The sequence below is a fragment of the Oncorhynchus keta genome, chromosome 32, assembly GCF_023373465.1.
Source record: "Oncorhynchus keta strain PuntledgeMale-10-30-2019 chromosome 32, Oket_V2, whole genome shotgun sequence".
NCBI lineage: Eukaryota > Metazoa > Chordata > Actinopteri > Salmoniformes > Salmonidae > Oncorhynchus > Oncorhynchus keta.
The window spans coordinates 25187565-25205199 of record NC_068452.1 but is presented as its reverse complement, the minus strand read 5'-3'; the positions used below and the strand labels follow the sequence as shown (position 1 = coordinate 25205199).

Below are 17635 nucleotides of genomic sequence, written 5' to 3'. Positions count from 1 at the left end.
ACACTCTCTACACCATCTATCTACACTCTCTACAATCTCTACACCATCTCCCCACACTCTCTACACTCATACACTCTCAACAGCATCTCTCTACACTCATACACTCTCTACAGCATCTCTCTACACCCATACACTCTCTACAGCATCTCTCTACACTTAAACACTCTCTACACCATCTCTCTACACTCATACACTCTCTACAGCATCTCTCTACACTCATACACTCTCTACAGCATCTCTCTACACTCATACACTCTCTACACCAACTCTCTACACTCATACACTCTCTACACCAACTCTCTACACTCATACACTCTCTACACCATCTCTCTACAGTCTCTACACTCTCTCCACCATCTCCCCATACTCTCTACACTCATACACTCTCTAAATAATTTCTCTACACTAATACACTCTCTACACCATCTCTCCACACTCATACACTCTCTACACCATCTCTCCACACTCATACACTCTCTACACCATCTCTCGACACTCATACACTCGCTACAGCATCTCTCTACACTCATACACTCTCTACACCATCTCTCTACACTAATGCACTCTCTACACCATCTCTCTACACTCATACACTCTCTACAGCATCTCTCTACACTCATACACTCTCTACAGCATCTCTCTACACTAATACACTCTCTACACCATCTCTCTACACTCATAGACTCTCTACAGCATCTCTCTACACTCATACACTCTCTACAGCATCTCTACACTAATATACTCTCTACAGCATCTCTCTACACTCATACACTCTATACACCATCTCTCTACACTCTCTACACTCTCTACACCATCTCGCCACACTCATACACTCTCTACACCATCTATCTACACTCTCTACAATCTCTACACCATCTCCCCACACTCTCTACACTCATACACTCTCAACAGCATCTCTCTACACTCATACACTCTCTACAGCATCTCTCTACACCCATACACTCTCTACAGCATCTCTCTACACTTATACACTCTCTACACCATCTCTCTACACTCATACACTCTCTACAGCATCTCTCTACACTCATACACTCTCTACAGCATCTCTCTACACTCATACACTCTCTACAGCATCTCTCTACACTCATACACTCTCTACACCAACTCTCTACACTCATACACTCTCTACACCATCTCTCTACAGTCTCTACACTCTCTCCACCATCTCCCCATACTCTCTACACTCATACACTCTCTAAATAATTTCTCTACACTAATACACTCTCTACACCATCTCTCCACACTCATACACTCTCGAAACCATCTCTCCACACTCATACACTCTCTACACCATCTCTCGACACTCATACACTCGCTACAGCATCTCTCTACACTCATACACTCTCTACGCAATCTCTCCACACTCATACACTCTCTATACCATCTCTCCACACTCATACACTCTCTACACCATCTCTCCACACTCATACACTCACTACACCATCTCTCCACACTCATACACTCTCTACACCATCTCTCTACACTCATACACTCTCTACACCATCTCTCTACACTCATACACTCTCTACATCATCTCTCCTCACTCATACACTCTCTACACCATCTCTCCACACTCATACACTCTTTGCACCATCTCTCTACACTCTCTACACCATCTCTCCACACTCATACACTCTCTACACCATCGCTCTACACTCTCTACACCATCTCTCTATTCTCTCTACACTCTCTACACCATCTCTCTACACTCTCTACACCATCTCTCTACACTCTCTACACTCTCTGCACCATCTCTCTACACTCTCTACACCATCTCTCCACACCCAAACGCTCTCTACACCATCTCTCTACACTCATACACTCTCTACACTATCTCTCTACACTCATACACTCTCTACATCATCTCTCCTCACTCATACACTCTACACTCATACACTCTCTACATCATCTCTCCTCACTCATACACTCTCTACACCATATCTCTACACTCATACACTCTCTACAGCATCTCTCCACAATCATACACTCTTTGCACCATCTCTCTACACTCTCTACACCATCTCTCCACACTCATACACTCTCTACACCATTGCTCTACACTCTCTACACCATCTCTCCACACTCATACACTCTCTACACCATCGCTCTACACTCTCTACACCATCTCTCTATACTCTCTACACTATCTACACCATCTCTCTACACTCTCTACACTCTCTACACCATCTCGCCACACTCATACACTCTCTACACCATCTCTCTACACTCTCTACAACATCTCTCTATTCTCTCTACACTCTCTACACCATCTCTCTAAAACTCTCTACAATCTCTACACCATCTCCCCACACTCTCTACACTCATACACTCTCTACACCATCTCTCTACACTCATACACTCTCTATACCATCTCTCTACACTCATACACTCTCTACAGCATCTCTCTACACTCATACACTCTACACCATCTCTCTAAACTCATACACTCTCTACAGCATCTCTCTACACTCATACACTCTCTACACCATCTCTCTACACTAATGCACTCTCAACACCATCTCTCTACACTAATACACTCTCTACACCATCTCTCTACACTCATACACTCTCTACATCATCTCTCTACACTCTTACACTCTCTACAGCATCTCTCTACACTCATACACTCTCTACACCATCTCTCTACACTAATGCACTCTCTACACCATCTCTCTACACTCATACACTCTCTACACAATCTCTACACTCATACATTCTCTACATCATCTCTCCTCACTCATACACTCTCTACACCATCTCTCTACACTCATACACTCTCTACAGCATCTCTCCACAATCATACACTCTTTGCACCATCTCTCTACACTCTCTACACCATCTCTCCACACTCATACACTCTCTACACCATTGCTCTACACTCTCTACACCATCTCTCTATTCTCTCTACACTCTCTACACCATCTCTCTACACTCTCTACACTCTCTACACCATCTCTCTACACTCTCTACAATCTCTACACCATCTCTCTACACTCTCTACACTCTCTGCACCATTTCTCTACACTCTCTAGACCAGGGGTGTCAAACTCATTTTGCATCGTGGGCCACATACGGCCTAGGGAGATGTCAAGTGGGCCGGACCATTAAAATTATACCATACTCTGCTATAAATAACCAAAATATCATGTCTTTCCTTTGTTTTGGTGTAAAGAAGCACAAGAACATTAGGAAAATATTGAAATTTAATGAACTATCCTTTTACAAAACATTTCATGAAACACCTCATATTTCCTTAGACAAATGTGCAATTTACTTTTATCATTCACAAATATGCATTGCAACTGATCCCACTGATTGTACAAAGGCACAAAACTTTAATTGGTACTGAAAAATATAGTAATGCACTTTAAGATTAAATGAGACTTTTAAAGAAAGGAATTTTTAAACCACTTACACATACGCATATAAAATCTAAATGTAATCCCTGCGTACACCTTACAAACTAAGGAGAGTGATTTTAAATGTGTAATGAAGAAAGTGTTCGCCTGTCCTGTAAATCTGTAAACTTCATACATGAAACATACATACACATACAATACATACTGAACATTTATGGAGTTGTATGAACAGTAGAATTCCATCACACAACTTTTGTTTTGAAGCTGCTGACTAGCATTAAAGTGCACATTTTTTAAATCACCACAGTAAGGATTCATCTTCACAGAGCTGTATTCTTTCAATGCAAACAGTATCTAAGGCAGCATTTTAAAGGTGTTAGTCTAGTCTGGACTTGTATTTGTACCTGAAACTTGGCATCTTTTGGCCTGTACAAGTGCATCAACACCAGGTGTCATGTCCTGACTAGCTGTCACTTTCAGAATGTCATTTAAGTGCTTGTTTGTGAGCCTTGAACGCATTTTTGTTTTATTGATATTCATCACTGAGAAAATTTGTTCACAAAGGTAGGTTGTCCCAAACATGCACAAACTTTTAGCAGCCAGGGCTGTTAATTTGGGGTACCCTGGTAGTAGATACTGATAAAATCTGTCCAGACCTACAGAGGCAAATTTGCCCTTCAAATCTGCATCACACTGCAAATCAATTATCTCTAGCTGAATTTCGACCGGCAGATCAGAAGCTTTAACTGTGAAAGGTGAGCGAAAAACTGAAAATTCTGTCTCAAGTTCACCAAATACCTGAAAACGTTTCTCAAACTCCCGCAGTAGTCCTGCAATTTTGTCTTTGTACCGTTTCATGTCCGCATCAGGTCTGGTCACACACACATCTCTCAGACAGGGGAAATGAGCAGGGTTGCCATTTGCCAGTTGCATCTCCCACAAAGTCAGCTTCAACTTAAATGCATGTATGTTGTCAGAAAACTGTGTGACAACTTTTTTGCGGCCTTGCAACATTTTGTTCAGATTGTTCAAGTGTTCAGTAATATCAACCAAGAATGCAAGGTCCCGTAGCCATTCCTGAGATTGTAATTCCAACACCGGTTTTCCTTTTTCTCCATGAACTGTCCGATTTCCTCTCGTAGATCAAAGAAATGCCTCAGCACAGCGCCTCGGCTTAACCATCTCACTTCAGTGTGGTATGGCAGGCTGTGGGTAATGTTGCTGTCGCTGAGAAGTTTGTCAAACTGACGATGGTTCAGACCTCTGGACCGGATGAAATTTACAGTGCGAACAACCACCTCCATGACGTGGTCCATTTTCAGCGACTTGCAACACAATGCCTCCTGGTGCAAAATACAGTGAAATGTCCAGAAACGATCTCCTCCATTAAGGGCTTGTACTTTGTCTTTGAACTTTGTCGCGACACCTGCTTTCTTTCCGACCATGGATGGCGCGCCGTCTGTAGCCAGGCTGACAGCGCGGGACCAGTCCACTCCAACTCTGTCCAATGCAGCAAGGACAGAGCCGAAAATGTCCTCGCCTGTTGTGGTGTCCATCATTGGCACCAACTCAAGAAACTCTTCAGTAACAGTCAATGTCTCATCAACTCCTCTAATAAATATGGCCAGTTGGGCCACGTCTGTGATGTCAGTGCTCTCGTCAATTGCCACGGAAAATGCAATAAATGACTTGACTCTCTGTTTCAATTGACTGTCTAAATCTGCCGATAGTTCCGAAATCCTCTCTGCTATAGTATTCCTCGTCATGCTAATATTGGCAAAAGCTTGTCGCTTCTTGGGACATACAAGTTCAGCCGCCTTCATCATGCATCGTTTAACAAAGTCACCGTCGGAATACGGCTTCGATGCTAATGCTATTTCGCTAGCAATTAGGTAGCTGGCTTTTACCGCTGCTTCACTGACTTCTCGGCTCTGGATGAAAGTTGACTGCTGTTTCCTCAGACCCGCCAGCAATTCGTTAATCTTATCTCTTCTCAGTTGTCCTTGCAAGCCGTCATATTTTTCGCTGTGATGAGTCTCGTAGTGGCGTCGAATATTATATTCCTTCAATACCGAAACTTGTTGCAAACACACCAAGCACAAAGGTTTTCCGTGCATCTCTGTAAATAAATAGGACGTGGTCCATTTTTCTTTGAAAATTCTACACTCCTTATCTACTTTTCTCCGTTTGGATAACGACATTTTGGCTAATGAGGGTGTAGTGGAGAGGTAGAGACATTAACAATCTTAACAACGTCGTAACAAGCAGCAGATGGCGCATTGATACCGTCTGCTGTTTTCAGTCTGTCTCAGTGATGCGGCTTGTCTTTAAAAAAAAAAAAAATTAATTCCATGTCTTTTATGCATTTTTTCCACTTTCAAATTATCCTGCGGGCCTGATCGAACCTCCTTGGGGGCCGGTTCCGGCCCGCGGGCCGTATGTTTGACACCCCTGCTCTAGACCATCTCTCCACACCCAAACACACTCTACACCATCACTCTACACTCTCTACACCATCTCACCACACTCATACACTCTCTACACCATCTCTCTACACTCTCTACACCATCTCTCTATTCTCTCTACACTCTCTACACCATCGCTCTACACTCTCTACAATCTCTACACAATCTCCCCACACTCTCTACACTCTCTACACCATCTCTCTACACTAATACACTCTCTACACCATCTCTCTACACTCATACACTCTCTACACCATCTCTCTACACTCGTACACTCTCTACAGCATCTCTCTACACTCATTTCTGCTTATTTATTTTCCCTTGTGTACTTTAACCATTTGTACATTGTTACAACACTGTATATATATATAATATGACATTTGTAATGTCTTTATTGTTTTGAAACTTCTGTATGTGTAATGTTTACTGTTAATTGTTCTTGGTTATTTCACTCTTGTATATTATCTACCTCACTTGCTTTGGCAATGTTAACACATGTTTCCCATGCCAATAAAGCCCCTTGAATTGAATTGAATTTTGAGAGAGAGAGAGAGAGAGAGAGAGAGAGAGAGAGAGAGAGAGAGAGAGAGAGAGAGAGAGAGAGAGAGAGAGAGAGAGAGAGAGGTGGTTGTTGACTCTGCTGTTCTGCAGTTGCATCGATCGACAAATAGATGCTGAGAGAGCGTCAGTCTGACTCCATCTCTCCACCTCCTTCCCTCCTTCCTCAAAGAGACAGAGGTTTCAGTGGTTGTATTGTGGCTAATAATTTAGCTTGCTGAGTGCGACTTCTCATAGACACATCTCGAGCTCTACGTACTCGACCACTGGAGCCTGGCAGGAGGCAGTATTGAGTTAGGGCTGGTGAGGGAAGTCCATTGGTGAGAAAAAGATAGAGGAAGAGAGAGAGATAGGAAGGTCGACATTGATATGGTGCTGAGAGAAGAGGAGAGCTGAGGTAAATTGAGATGCTGAATGGGCTGTGGAAGCCTCAGTGGATCAATGAGACACCTGAATTCTCTGATCTCATTCACACTGATAGCCATCTTTTCCCCTTCCTCTCACGCTGTGTGTCTCCTCCGACTGACACACACACACATTTGTGCCTACACACACACACACACACACGAATGCACAAACGTGTGTGGGGGCATGGTGTGTGTGCGGTTGTAAGACAGCAGCTGTGAAGGACTACCGCTCCTATCTAATAAAGGCCAGACTACTGAGGACACCAGGGGTCAGTGGTTCTGTCTCTGAGCCGCCCGCCCAGCATACCATAGAGCCTAGCAGAGGAGGAGGAGGTGGGCTGAATGTAGCCACTCTGTCATCCAATATCACATCCTCTTTTAAAATGCACTAGACCTGATCTTCACCTCAGACAGCCAAGGATATGCTAACAATGTACCGTACAAAGTTCAATTCTATCCAGAGATGGTAAAATACCACAATAAAATGCCACAATATCTAGCATCATTTGTAAAGGTGTCCAAATTCCATACCCATGGTCATGGTTAGGGCTGTTGCGGTGGCCATATTTCCGCCAAACCGGCAGTCATGAGTCACAAACACAGTAACAATCCTTGTGACAGAACAGTTGAAAAATGTATTGCAAATAGAAATCAAAACTGGATAGTCTTTAGAGATAGATGGGAGGGGTTGAGGAGAGCTGAAGGATGGGACTGGATAGTCTTTAGAGATAGATGGGAGGGGTTGAGGAGAGCTGAAGGATGGGACTGGATAGTCTTTAGAGATAGATGGGAGGGGTTGAGGAGAGCTGAAGGATGGGACTGGATAGTCTTTAGAGATAGATGGGAGGGGTTGAGGAGAGCTGAAGGATGGGACTGGATAGTCTTTAGAGATAGATGGGAGGGGTTGAGGAGAGCTGAAGGATGGGACTGGATAGTCTTTAGAGATAGATGGGAGGGGTTGAGCTGAAGGATGGGACTGGTAGTCTTTAGAGATAGATGGGAGGGGTTGAGGAGAGCTGAAGGATGGGACTGGATAGTCTTTAGAGATAGATGGTAGGGGTTGAGGAGAGCTGAAGGATGGGACTGGATAGTCTTTAGAGATAGATGGGAGGGGTTGAGGAGAGCTGAAGGATGGGACTGGATAGTCTTTAGAGATAGATGGGAGGGGTTGAGGAGAGCTGAAGGATAGGACTGGATAGTCTTTAGAGATAGATGGGAGGGGTTGAGGAGAGCTGAAGGATGGGACTGGATAGTCTTTAGAGATAGATGGGAGGGGTTGAGGAGAGCTGAAGGATGGGACTGGATAGTCTTTAGAGATAGATGGGAGGGGTTGAGGAGAGCTGAAGGATAGGACTGGATAGTCTTTAGAGATAGATGGGAGGGGTTGAGGAGAGCTGAAGGATGGGACTGGATAGTCTTTAGAGATAGATGGGAGGGGTAGAGGGTAGCTGAAGGATGGGACTGGATAGTCTTTAGAGATAGATGGGAGGGGTTGAGGAGAGTTGAAGGATGGGACTGGATAGTCTTTAGAGATAGATGGGAGGGGTTGAGGGTAGCTGAAGGATGGGACTGGATAGTCTTTAGAGATAGATGGGAGGGGTTGAGGAGAGCTGAAGGATGGGACTGGATAGTCTTTAGAGATAGATGGGAGGGGTTGAGGGTAGTTGAAGGATGGGACTGGATAGTCTTTAGAGATAGATGGGAGGGGTTGAGGAGAGTTGAAGGATGGGACTGGATAGTCTTTAGAGATAGATGGGAGGGGTTGAGGGTAGCTGAAGGATGGGACTGGATAGTCTTTAGAGATAGATGGGAGGGGTTGAGGGTAGCTGAAGGATGGGACTGGATAGTCTTTAGAGATAGATGGGAGTGGTTGAGGAGAGCTGAAGGATGGGACTGGATAGTCTTTAGAGATAGATGGGAGGGGTTGAGGGTAGCTGAAGGATAGGACTGGATAGTCTTTAGAGATAGATGGGAGGGGTTGAGGGTAGCTGAAGGATGGGACTGGATAGTCTTTAGAGATAGATGGGAGGGGTTGAGGAGAGCTGAAGGATGGGACTGGATAGTCTTTAGAGATAGATGGGAGGGGTTGAGGGTAGCTGAAGGATGGGACTGGATAGTCTTTAGACATAAATGGGAGGGGTTGAGGGTAGTTGAAGGATGGGACTGGATAGTCTTTAGAGATAGATGGGAGAGTTGAGGAGAGCTGAAGGATGGGACTGGATAGTCTTTAGAGATAGATGGGAGGGGTTGAGGGTAGTTGAAGGATGGGACTGGATAGTCTTTAGAGATAGATGGGAGTGGTTGAGGAGAGCTGAAGTATGGGACTGGATAGTCTTTAGAGATAGATGGGAGGGGTTGAGGGTAGCTGAAGGATGGGACTGGATAGTCTTTAGAGATAGATGGGAAGGGTTGAGGGTAGTTGAAGGATGGGACTGGATAGTCGTTAGAGATAGATGGGAGGGGTTGAGGGTAGCTGAAGGATGGGAGTAAAAACAAACAAAAGTAACTATTGTATAATATACTGTGTCCATAAAATTGACATAGTATGTACAGTACCATTCAAAAGTTTGGACACACCTTCTCATTCCAGGGGTTTTCTATAGTTGTACTATTTTCTACAGTGTAGAATAAGATATCAAAACTATGAAATAACACATATGTAATCATGTAGTAACCAAAAAACGTTTTCAATCAAAATATATTTTTGATATACAGTATATATTCTTTGCCGTGTTGACTCCCTTTGCCTTGATGACAGCTTTGTACACTTTTGGCATTCTCCCAAGCAGCTTCATGAGGTAGTCACCTGGAATGCATTCCAATTAACAGGTGTGCCTTGTTAATTGAAATACAATAATAATCATTATAATCATCATTCCATCTGACTGTTATGCACTCTGGACATGCATGTACCCAATGGTCCTAATGGCCTGGTACTCAGGACTCTGTTGTCCCACTAACATCAATGCAAATGCATTCAAAAGTTACATCAAACACTTATATTCAAAATACTCCCATGCTTTTAAAACTCATGATCAATTTGAAGAAAGAAGTTCAACAGCAGGTTGAAACTGAGTGCTCGTTGTGCTCGTTGTGGATGTTGTTTCAAAGCCGAACCCATCAAAATGGACTTTCTAAGGTGTTGATTCATTCAAAACGCCCATACTATTATAGCTTGTGAATACCATAGGCCTATATATGAACATAATTAAATTAACGATTGTGCAATACATAGCCAATACTCCACAATTCTCTAAATTCTAGTAATCGTCTTTGAGTTTGGACTGTAGTATTATGCATACTGGATGGTCTGGTTACCTTATGCTACGCTCCAAAATGTCTATCCATTAATCTGGGAGAGAACGTATAGGCCTAGGCGATGCTATTGGTTAATTGATTGTGCAGGGTGGCTTCCAGAGTTAGCCTACAATTATAGTGAATTTGTATTTGATTTGGAATAGCATAGTAATAGGGCCTTTTTTATATGTTCATAATGAATAGGCTGACACATTACCTTTAGCTAGAGAATATCTCACCACAGTGCATTTCCATCTCCTCCTCTCGCTCCTTCATTCCTTCTATATGCAATCCTGTGTGAAAGCAGAGTTTTGATGGTTGCCACTAACAATTGGAGGATGAAATTATGATCACTCGATGAGAGAACAGCGTGTGCATCCTGAGGCAAAGAACAAAGCTCAAGTTCTTTTTGCAACTTTCTCAAATCATCAAAAGCCTGTTGTCGCATCATTGCAGCCCATATTTGTTTTGATTTAAGACATTCTAAGGTTTGTATCATTCACAGCTAAAGTTGCCAAATAACTCTAAATCTAGCATATGTCTACTGTAGCAAATTATTATTTTTACGCTCAAGATAGCCACTTCATATGTCCACTGGATATCCGTTCAATTATATTCTTCATACTATAATATCATATAATATAAAATAATGACATGGGACTTACAGTTGAAGTCGGAAGTTTACATACACTTAGGTTGGAGTCATTCAAACTAGTTTTTTAACTACTCCACAAATGTCTTGTTAACTTCTTGCGTCGAGCCATCCCGGATCCGGGATCGTGAATACAGCCTCAAGCTCATTACCATAACGCAACGTTAACTATTCATGAAAATCGCAAATGAAATGAAATAAATTTGCTAGCTCTCAAGCTTAGCCTTTTGTTAACAGCACTGTCATCTCAGATTTTCAAAAATATGCTTCTCAACCATAGCAAAACAAGCATTTGTGTAACAGTATTGATAGCTATTGATAGCTAGCATTAGCATTTAGCATTAGCATTCAGCAGGCAACATTTTCACAAAAAACAGAAAACCATTCAAATAAAATAATTTACCTTTGAAGAACTTTTGATGTTTTCAATGAGGAGACTCTCAGTTAGATAGCAAATGTTCAGTTTTTCCTGATAGATGATTTGTTTCGGAGAAATCGCTCCATTTTGTGTGTCACGTTTAGCTAAGAAAAAAACCTGTATCCAGGATTGTGTAAATCTATCTGCAAGCTCATTAGCATAACACAACGTTAACTATTCATGGAAATCGCAAATGAAATGAAATCACTATGCTAGCTCTCAAGCTTAGCCTTTTGTTAACAGCACTGTCATCTCAGATTTTCAAAAATATGCTTCTCAACCATAGCAAAACAAGCATTTGTATAACTGTATTGATAGCTATTGATAGCTAGCGTTAGCATTTAGCGTTAGCATTCAGCAGGCAACATTTTCACAAAAACCAGAAAACCATTCAAATAAAATCATTTACCTTTGAAGAACTTCTGATGTTTTCAATGAGGAGACTCTCAGTTAGATAGCAAATGTTCAGTTTTTCCTGAAAGATTATTTGTGCAGGAGAAATCGGTCCGTTTTCTGCGTCATGTTTGGCTACCAAAAAAACCTGAAAATTCAGTCATTACAACGCAAACTTTTTTCCAAATTAACTCCATAATATCGACAGAAACATGGCAAACGTTGTTTAGAATCAATCCTCAAGGTGTTTTTCACATATCTATTCGATGATAAGTCACTCGTGGCAGTTTGGTTTCTCCTCTGTTCAAAATGGAAAAATGCACGCATCTGGAGATTACGCAATAGTTTCGACGGAGGACACCGAGCGGACACCTGGTAAATGTAGTCTCTTATGGTCAATTTTCCAATGATATGCCTACAAATACGTCACAATGCTGCAAACACCTTGGGGAAACGACAGAAAGTGTAGGCTCATTCCTTGTGCATTCACAGCCATATAAGGAGACATTGGAACACAGCGCCTCAAAAATCTGGCTCACTTCCTGTATGAAATTTCATCTTGGTTTCGCCTGTAGCATTGGTTCTGTGGCACTCACAGACAATATCTTTGCAGTTTTGGAAACGTCAGAGTGTTGTCTTTCCAAAGCTGTCAATTATATGCATAGTCGAGCATCTTTTTGTGACCAAATATTGCGCTTAAAACGGGCACGTTTTTTTTATCCAATAATGAAATAGCGCTCCCATAGGTTGAAGAGGTTAACGAACTATAGTTTTGGCAAGTCAGTTAGGACATCTACTTTGTGCATGACACAAGTCATTTTTCCAGCAATTGTTTACGGACAGATTACTTCGCTTATAATTCACTGTATCACAATTCCAGTGGGTCAAAATATTACATACACTAAGTTGACTGTGCCTTTAAACAGCTTGGAAAATTCCAGAAAATTATGTCATGGCTTTAGAAGCTTCTGATAGGCCAATTGACATAATTTGAGTCAATTGGAGGTGTACCTCTGGATGTATTTAAAGGCCTACCTTCAAACTCAGTGCCTCTTTGCTTGACATCATGGGAAAATCAAAAGAAATCAGCCGACCACAGAAAAAACGTTGTTGACCTCCACAAGTCCGGTTCGTCCTTGGGAGCAATTTCCAAACGCCTGAAGGTACCACGTTCATCTGTACAAACAATAGTACGCAAGTATAAACACCATGGGACCACGCAGCCATCATACCGCTCAGGAAGGAGACGCGTTCGTAGAGATTCGTTCCTAGGCGCGTTCCTGTCTCCTAGAAATGAATGTACTTTGGTGCGAAAAGTGCAAATCAATCCCAGAACAACAGCAAAGGACTTTGTGGAGTTGCTGGAGGAAACATGTACAAACGTTTCTATATCCACAGTCCTATATAACGAGTCCTATATTGACATAACCTGAAAGGCCGCTCAGCCATGAAGAAGCCACTGCTCCAAAACCGCCATAAAAATGCCAGACTACAGTTTGCAACTGCACATGGGAACAAAGATCGTACTTTTTGAGAAATGTCCTCTGGTCGTCTGATGAAACAAAAATAGAAGTGTTTGGCCATAATGACCATCGTTATGTTTGGAGGAAAAAAGGGGAGGCTTGCAAGCCGAAGAACACCATTCCAATCGTGAAGCACGGGGGTGGCAGCATCATGTTGTGGGGGTGCTTTGCTGCAGGAGGGACTGGTGCACTTCACAAAATAGATGGCATCATGACGAAGGAACATTATGTGGATATATTGAAGCAACATCTCAAGACAAGTTAAAGCTTGGAAGTTAAAGATTGGTCTCAAATGGGTCTTCCAAATGGACAATGACCCCAAGCATACTTCCAAAGTTGTGGCAAAATGGCTTAAGGACAACAAAGTCAAGGTATTGGAGTGTCCATCACAAAGCCCTGACCTAAATCCTATAGAAAATGTGTGGGCAGAACTGAAAAAGTGTGTGTGAGCAAGGAGGCCTACAAATCCCATTCAGTTACACCAGCTCTGTCAGGAGGAATGGGCCAAAATTCACCCAACGTATTGTGGGAAGCTTGTGGAAGGCTACCCGAAATGTTGGACCCAAGTTAAACAATTTAAAAGCAACGCTACCAAATACTAATTGAGTGTATGTAAACTTCTGACCCACTGGGAATGTGATGAAAGAAATAAAAGCTGAAATATATAATTCTCTCTACTATTATTCTGACATTTCACATTCTTAAAATAAAGTGGTGATCCTAACTGACCTAAGACAGGGCGCTTTTACTAGGATTAAATGTCAGGAATTATGAAAAACTCAGTTTAAATGTGTTTGGCTAAGGTGTAAACTTCCAACTTCAACTGTATAAACATATCTTGTCTGCTAAATGAACTAGCCTACAGTCTATGTCATGGCTACAGTCTATGTCATGGACGCACAGCAAGATAACATACAGTAGGCCAACTCATTTTCAGTTCTTCTGAAAAACTTTTTCTTCATATCATAGTGTTTCTTTAGCCCTGCCTAAAATAATAATGGATTTATTGTGATGGTGTAGATGAATTGTATTTATTAGACTTTTATGTTCCAAAGGCATCAGCGGCTTGTATGCAGCTTGTATATGTGGAGATGCTAAACACGTTCATGTTAATTATCTGTCCATTATCTGACAGACAGACAGACAGACAGACAGACAGACAGACAGACAGACAGACAGACAGACAGACAGACAGACAGACAGACAGACAGACAGACAGACAGACAGAAAGAGAGACTAATATTTAAACAGACGGACATACAGACTAACATTTAAACAGACAGACATTTAAACAGACAGACATTTAAACAGACTAACATTTAAACAGACAGACATTTAAACAGACAGACATTTAAACAGACAGACATTTAAACAGACAGACATTTAAACAGACAGACATTTAAACCGACTAACATTTAAACAGACAGACATTTAAACAGACAGACATTTAAACAGACAGACATTTAAACAGACAGACATTTAAACAGACTAACATTTAAACAGACAGACATTTAAACAGACAGACATTTAAACAGACTAACATTTAAACAGACAGACATTTAAACAGACAGACATTTAAACAGCATTTTTCACCTCCCTCAGTGTGATAAGGAGGAGATATGGAGCAGCATGACTCATTGTGCTGCCAGACAGCAGCAGAAGCAGATTGGACTAGAACATGTATCTAAACCAGCTAGGAGAAGGAATATGGAACTAGCTAGCAGTCTGTGGTTAGCGTTAGCTAATGTTAGTGTTACCTCAAAGCCTCTCTGGGGATGGAGCTACCTGTCTGTCACACCTGCCAGGACACAGTGTGTCTACACAGTCGGAGGCTTCATAATACATACTACATGACCAAAAGTATGTGAACACCTTTTCATTGAATATCTCATTCCAAAATCATGGGCATTAATTTGGATTTGGTCTCCCCTTTGCTGCTATTAACAGCCTCCACTATCCTGGGAAGGCTTTCAATGGATGTTGGACATTGTTGCAGGGACTTGCTTCCATTCAACCACAAGAGCATAGTGGCTGAGGTCGGGCACTGATGTTGGGCGATTAGGCCTGGCTCGCAGTCGGTATTCCATTTCACCCCAAAGGTGTTCGAGGGGGTTGAGGTCAGGGCTCTGTTCAGGCCAGTCAAGTTCTTCCACACCGATCTCAACAAACCATTTCTTTATGGACCTCGCTTTATGCATGGGGGAATTGTCATGCTGAAACAGGAAAGGGTCTTCCCTAAACTGTTGCCACAAAGTTGGAAGCATAAAATCGTCTAGATTCTAGAATGTCATTGTATGTTCTAGCATTAAGATTTCCCTTCACTGGAACTAAGGGGCCTAGCTACCACCCCAGATCACTATTCCTCCTCCACCAAACTTTACATTTGGCGGTATGCATTGGGGCAGGTAGCATTCGCCAAACCCAGACATGTCTGTCGGACTACCAGATGGTGAAGCATCACTCCAGAGAACAGGTGATCTTAGTCTTGTGTGGGGCTGCTCGGCCATGGAAACCCGTTTCATGAAGTCCCCTGACGAACAGTTCTTGTGCTGATGTTGCTCCCAGAGGCAGTTTGGAACTCTGTAGGGAGTGTTGCAAACAAGGGCAGATGACGTTGTGCTCCTAGACATGTCCACCTCACAATAACAGCACTTTCATTTATCTGTTATTTTACCAGGTAAGTTGCCTGAGAACGCGTTCTCATTTACAACAACGACCTGGGGAATAGTTACAGGGGAGAGAGATGAATGAGCCAATTCTAAACTGGGGATTATTAGGTGACTGGTTTGAGAGCCAGATTGGGAATTTAGATACGTGCCATGGGATCTTCAATGACCTCAGAGAGTCAGGAGTCAGGACACCCATTTAACGTCCCATCCGAAAGACGGCACCCTACACAGGGCAATGAGGGATTGGCCCTGGGGGATTGGGATATTTTTTAGACCAGAGGAAAGAGTGCCTCCTACGTGCCATCCAACACCACTTCCAGCAGCATCTGATCTCCCATCCAGGGACTGACCAAGAACAACCCTGCTTAGCTTCAGAAGCAAGCCAGCAGTGGTATGCAGGGTGGTATGCTGCTGGCCCACTTACAGTTGAATGGCTCTAGCAGGACAGAAATTTGATGAACTTGCTTGTTGGAAAGGTGGCATCCTATGACGGTGCCATGTTGAAAGTCACTGAGCTCTTCAGGAAGGCAATTCCACTGCCAGTGTTTGTCTATGGAGATTGCATGGCTCTGTGCTCAGGTGTGGCTGAAATAACCAAATCCACTAATCATACTTTTGTATATATAGTGTAATTCATGTACAGTACATACACAAATTGAATGAATTACAAACTCCATAATAATTCATGTACATAAATTAATACACAAATGAATATTTCATTCTGTTAATTAGTTACAGTACATAAGATTTGGCCAGTTGAACCCTGGCCAGTATGTGTGCGGGAGAGTGGGTGTAGTGTGTAGGTGGAATAGAGCAGTAGCAGAGTGTGTAGTGAGTGGGTGGATCCAGTGGGATGATGTCTCAGTGGGTGGGCTGGACAGCTGGTGGTGGGAGGAGGAAGACACAACTAACTTCAGATAAGAGGAAGTGAAGGCAAAGTGCTGTTGGGAGTACGGCACAGCACACTCATTGTAATAAAAAGGAAAACACAAGCCACTGAATAAACATGTCATTTAGTGTGTGTCTGACTGCGTGTGTCTGTCTGTGAGTCTGTGTGTCTGATTCCGGGTGGGTCTGACTCTAGCCCCGTTAATATATGGTGCTAACATGGGTCCGTCCTGATCTTGTCTACATACTGATTGTGCCCACATGTCCAGAAATGTGTCTACACATGGTATAATAATGTGTCTGTTATCCGTCTGCATTGTCACAAGAGTTCCAGGTCCCTTCATTTATGCAAATGATTTCACAGCTATTCCTTCAAAATAACATTTATTTATTGTAAGACACATATTGATGTAGTCAGTCAATGGTGCCACCTCTCAATGATTTGAGAGGGAGGAATAATGATGATTTAAATGGTTTCTTTGTACAGATCGGTCTACGCTAGTAAGATATCCAGACACAATGTGTGTCTGACTACCTCTGGAGTTGGGCAGGATGATCTGTATCTTTTGAGTGTCTACACCTGTCAAAAAATGTGGGCACAATCGGGAATGTGGACAAGATCAGGACAAAGGACTCAAGTTAGAACCAGGTATAAACGGGGCTTCTGTATCTATCTATCTGTCTGTCTGTGCGTCTGTGCGTCTAACAGCATGCGTGTGTTTGACTGACAGGTCCAGAACATCACCCAGTCCATGGAGTTGCTGGACCTGCGGACCAACAGGGACCTTCAGTATGTGAAGAACACAGAGAGCCAGATGAAGGCTGTAGACGTCAAGCTGAAGACTGCCTCAGACAACCCCCGAAACCTCAACCCCAAGAGCTTACAGGTAACGCACATGACATGCGTGCATGTGTCCATTCATCTGTACTGAAAAACAATCACACAGGTTTCTACATGAAGCATATTTCTAAACTGTGTATGTGA

General features: G+C 42.6%; 1 protein-coding gene across 2 annotated transcripts in view; it reads left to right on the top strand.

Annotated features, from left to right (window-relative positions):
* LOC118380115 (noelin-2) overlaps nt 1–17635 on the top strand; it is a 108127-nt gene that overhangs the window by 83702 nt on the left and 6790 nt on the right. For both annotated transcript variants that reach the window (XM_052491037.1, XM_052491036.1), the window contains exon 3: nt 17382–17537. In XM_052491037.1, the coding sequence (XP_052346997.1) occupies nt 17382–17537 (156 nt within the window). The remainder of the gene's footprint in view (nt 1–17381; nt 17538–17635) is intronic.